Below are 1,372 nucleotides of genomic sequence, written 5' to 3' on the forward strand. Positions count from 1 at the left end.
TGCAGTACAGTGGTAAGTATCTTGCCAACTAGTGCTACAACTATACAGGTAAATCAGATCGTCGAGATCATAGCTAAGCCTAGCAGAAAGCTTTGAATTAGGAAAACCACTGGTCACCTGTGGGAGAGGCTAGAAAACAAAAATGGAACAGCAGATGCAACAGCCACAGTCAATGGCAACATTGGCAAATCAAAGCAGTTATGATGCAGCTTCAAGCTCATTAATAACATTCAAATCAGTTGGCATCAGGTTGGAGTCAATAGGTCATTTCAAAGACTTTCCATGCTACATGGATGATGCAGACAATCGCTATTTAAAGTCCAAGCAAAATGCTTTGAAAAGCCCGACAATACAGGTTGTGGAAGTAGACGAAGCTACCAACATGGCTAATTCACAAAAGAACCTAATGGACGATTGTTTAGGATCGGTGTACATGAAGCTCAAACCAGGTAGTGAGTTGGACATAATAAAATTGCACAGGCAAGATCTTCCAGAGGTTAGCAATTGTCGAGTCACTGTGCACTTGATAAAGTCAAATTACAAGGACAAAAACTGTAGCAGTCTCTATAGAGATATGGAGGGTAGATGGTACAAAGCAGAAACGCCTCAACAAGCGACGGAAGAGCCAGATCAATGCTTCATAGCTCATGAAGATGGTTCAAAGTTGGGTTACAAATACGTGTCGACAAGTGGTAATATTTACCACTTGATAATGAGCTTATCTTTAGCTTCTAATGCAGATACAGTGGTAGCTCAGAACAGAGAAATCACTCAAGAGACGGGGCCTACTATAATCAATCTGCCAAAATCTGAAGACATAGTCAGCATGAGGGAATTCCTTGAAGCCATGTGTAAACGACAGTTGCCTTCAACCACTTCAGAAGTCAACAAGCAACCTGAGCCAATAACCCTTCATTGGATCCACGAAACGAGATGGAAAGATCCAATTTATGTAGATTCTGATGGACAAAGATGGGTTCAAGTCACGCGGGTAAGGACATTTAGCGAGTCAGTTCCTAGGACACTATGGGCAACGCGCATTGGAGACAAGAGCTATGATATAGATGGAAGATGCCATCTTGTCACCTTCAACTCCACAAGACCAAATTGAGCAACGGACACATGACGAAATGATATCTAACCAGATGAGTACCACAACACAACAGTCACACGTACAGAACACTACACATGCACCACAAAACGTACCAACACAAACACACGTACAATCAATGGAAAAATCAGCTATTGAGTTAGCACGACTTCACAAAGACCTAGCTCAATCAGATGAGCTAGATGACAAAGCTAGAATATCCACATCTGGCATAAGAAAGATACCTCTTACAGATAGGGAACATTCTCGGAGGGGGGGAGT

General features: G+C 42.2%; 1 protein-coding gene across 1 annotated transcript; it reads left to right on the forward strand.

Moving 5' to 3' along the window:
• Positions 1 to 289: 289 nt before the first annotated feature.
• Positions 290 to 527, forward strand: LOC147441473 (uncharacterized). Its single transcript, XM_086483727.1, has 2 exons — positions 290 to 449; positions 481 to 527. The coding sequence occupies exons 1-2, from the start codon at positions 290 to 292 to the stop codon at positions 525 to 527; spliced, it is 207 nt and encodes a 68-aa protein (XP_086339853.1).
• The last annotated feature ends 845 nt before the right edge of the window (positions 528 to 1,372 follow it).

Source organism: Adiantum capillus-veneris, chromosome 15, assembly GCF_014529385.1.
Source record: "Adiantum capillus-veneris isolate H3 chromosome 15, ASM1452938v2, whole genome shotgun sequence".
Lineage (NCBI taxonomy): Eukaryota > Viridiplantae > Streptophyta > Polypodiopsida > Polypodiales > Pteridaceae > Adiantum > Adiantum capillus-veneris.